This window comes from Hipposideros armiger, unplaced genomic scaffold, assembly GCF_001890085.2.
Source record: "Hipposideros armiger isolate ML-2016 unplaced genomic scaffold, ASM189008v1 scaffold_238, whole genome shotgun sequence".
NCBI lineage: Eukaryota > Metazoa > Chordata > Mammalia > Chiroptera > Hipposideridae > Hipposideros > Hipposideros armiger.
This window is the reverse complement of record NW_017731588.1, coordinates 181190-184562: the sequence shown is the minus strand read 5'-3', so window position 1 is coordinate 184562 and position 3373 is coordinate 181190. Positions and strand designations below refer to the sequence as shown.

General features: G+C 33.7%; 1 protein-coding gene across 1 annotated transcript in view; it reads right to left on the bottom strand.

Annotated features, from left to right (window-relative positions):
* The window catches only part of SAMHD1 (SAM and HD domain containing deoxynucleoside triphosphate triphosphohydrolase 1), a 66143-nt gene that overhangs the window by 26331 nt on the left and 36439 nt on the right, over positions 1-3373 (bottom strand). The window contains exons 7-10 of the mRNA XM_019655168.1: positions 3100-3255; positions 2176-2276; positions 1896-2004; positions 963-1054 (exon numbers count right to left, since the gene is read on the bottom strand). Of these exons, the coding sequence (XP_019510713.1) occupies positions 963-1054; positions 1896-2004; positions 2176-2276; positions 3100-3255 (458 nt within the window). The remainder of the gene's footprint in view (positions 1-962; positions 1055-1895; positions 2005-2175; positions 2277-3099; positions 3256-3373) is intronic.

Here is a 3373-nt window from a genome sequence, read left to right as displayed (position 1 = left end):
TGGTGACTTGTGAGCTACCATGTTTACTGTGCTCCAGGCATCATGGCAGGGCTTTCAATACATTGTCTTGTTTCATCTACCCAATGGTAAGACTGATAGGTGTAATCCAGCCTCAATTTTACAGATGCAGACATTAAGTAAATTTTTATTTTACCAAGTTAGGAAGAAGCAGTACCAGGCTTTGAACTTAGATCGCTCTGACTCTCCAAATCAAAAACAAAAAACCTTCTACCAAGTTAACAACCATACAAATAAGAGAATGTATTCTAACTAGTCTGCTCATGACCAAAGATGGGAAAAAAAGAGAAAAAGATCGATTTCCTCAACACAAATGTAAACATGAACACGAAAGGCTTATAATAAAACAATTTCAAGCTATGTTAGAGACATGGTATTAACCTGACTCACACCCAACTTCTGATAACTCCTCATGGGGTCTTTGAGTCACTAGAGACTTGGCTATACTTTCCTGCAATGGTTCTTACTGGATCATGGAGAAGAAGTGAAATTCCTGTCAGTTTTACTATTTGCTACCAATTTTGATAAATAATCAACAGGGGAAGAACAGACATTCATCTTAATCGTTAAAATGAATGTTTGTCATTAATTTTGAAATGTCAGTTATCCATGTCCTATCTCTCGCCTTGATGACTCACATTGGGGAAATAAGTGACTGCCTATGCAGTGGTCCTAAGCCATTCCAGCATTGCCTCTTCATGTCTAGCCTAAGCCAGCCCTTCTGCCTTTCATCTATCCCCCTTATCCATTCTCCTCTTCTTCCTCTACTCTTCAATTAAGTTTAATTTATGCTCGTTTTTATTTTATTTGTTTAAGGGAACTGTTTTAGATTTAGTCACTTAAAATTCACTTGAATTTATCTAGGAATCAACTTGATTCACATATGATACTCTAGCAAAGCATCATGGAAATTTTTACAGGGAAATAACAATTGAATTTCTTACATTGCATCAATGATGTTGCCAACTCTGTGTTGATAAGCTCTACGGTACAAACAGTTGCGTGTATGAAACATGTCATATAGATTCCCAACCTCCTGCAGGAAAACATGAAATAAATATTAATGTGGGACCAGATTTTGTTACGCTTGTTAGTAGGCAAGTAAATAAGACAAAGAAAAGGGGTGGTGGCAGACAAGAAGGCTATGCTCAAGGGCTACTTCATTAAAATCCCTGAGCCCACTAAAAAAATGACAAGGCAGATTAGTAAAACTATTCATTGGCTTACAACTTTCATTCTTAGTAAACCAAAACCTACTGAGTGTTTTAACTCTGTGGCAGGTTCTGTTTTAGGCATCTTAAATATATTTAACCTTCCCAATAACTCTAGAAGTTAGGCATTATTATTCTAATACTCTTTATTCTCAAAAGAAAGACTTTCTATAGGATAATACTATACTACTCTTTAGCTACCTGACTCTAATCTATATATCGATAGCAGGGAATTAATGATTTTAGCATTTTATCTATTATGAAACACTAATATAGTGGTTAAGGAGGAGACTTGAGCCAAACTTTCCGAGTTGAAATTCCAGTTCTGCCATTCATTAATTGTACATCCTCTCTGTGCTTCAATTTGCTCATCTGTTAAGTTGGATAATAATATCTATTTCATAGGGTTGTAAGGATTGAGCTAATCAATCTAAAACACTTAAAACAGTGCCTAGCACAACACTCAATAAATGTCTGTTGCAATTTTATTATTATTTAACAATGCAGTAGAAGTGAAAAGAGCCTTACGACACTTACAAAGGTTAAGCATGAAGTAAAGAGATTGACAACTTACCAGGTACTGATTTTTCCAAATTATTGAACGGTTATTTCTAGATTTCAAACTAGGGACTACACTTTCACTGTTGTTCCTCTGACATAGCTTACCTTGTCTCTAGTACAAATATGCAGCATTTTATCTACTTTACAGACACGGGCAAACGTAATATAGCGTTTGTGATCAAAATTATTTTGGATTCCAAGATGATGGCAGTCCCTAGAAAGATTCCAAAGCAGAGAGACAAAATTTTTCAACAAGAAAACTGTACCTTAATTATTAATACTAAATTTATATATGGATTTTATTTTTGTTTGCTTAAATAAAAATTGCATATATTTAAAGTACAGAATGATTTTAACCAAATTTTCTGAAGTGTTGAGTACATACCTGGCAAAATAATCCCATTTGTCCACATCAATGCCATTTTTTTTATTGGCCACTATCTCATAAAGGAAGCTTTTCTCTATAGGACGCCCTTTGTATGGCCACTAGAAGACAAGACAATCCATGGAAAGTTTTAGGATAGGAACCAAGTCCATTTACAAGCAAAACAAAGCAAATGTATGAATCAGAAAATTATAAACAGATGCTTGACTGGGAATGTGAGATAAGTTAAAAGATTCTACTCTTTCCTTCTTATATTTAACTCCTAAATTAGTAGAAAAAACAAATGCTAAGGTATATGTCCTGTTAATACTAAACTTTTTTGTGCCATTGAAGGGGTCCTAACTCTACTACACTGTCCATAAACAGTAAGCTTTCATGTTTTCTCGGTTTAAAAGTTTTTAAAAATATGTGATCTAATTATGAACTAGTAAGAATATTCCTTATGTGCTAATGCTTGAATTTGTACGTGAAATTATTTGTCAACTTCTTTTTCAATAATTAAAACAAGATCAAAAAGGAAACAAAACAGATTTCCTTCTAAGCTAATTCAACTTTTTTCTGTCTTCATATATCTAAATATTTCAAATATGTTCATTTTAATGGATAAACAAGACACATACTTTTACATATTCCAAAATAAGTTACTTTCAGTTTCTATATAAAATACTACATACATATTCATTATAAAAAATTTATATATATATTTTAATTTTGGGGGGGTAACGTCTAAAGAACTCAGTTAAGAGGTAAAAAAAAATATACAAGCCTTTCAGTGTTTTCATTACTCAGTAGAAATATATAACATTTTATCATTTAGTCCCTCTAAAAGAGCCAAACGCCCTTCTTTAAATAGCTTTGAAGGAATCAAGAAAAGACCATGTGAAAAGTACTAGTCACTTCAAATTAAGTTATACGCAAACTTACCAAAGACGCTTTGGCTGGTTGTTCAGGTGGTCCTGCAATTAGTTCCTTGATAAAGCAAATATCGTCCTCAGGAATGAGGCCATACTTTTCCATCACAGCTCTGAGTCCATTAGAATTAACTAGGTGCTCAAACATATCAACTGAGCCCTGTTCATGCTAGAAAAAGTCAGCACAACACAGTCTGTTATAAACTCTAGGCCGCTAGGGACCCCGATTATCCAAATTATTCTCAATTCCAGGTAATTCAGAGGTAAGATTCTATTGAGTGTTTTTG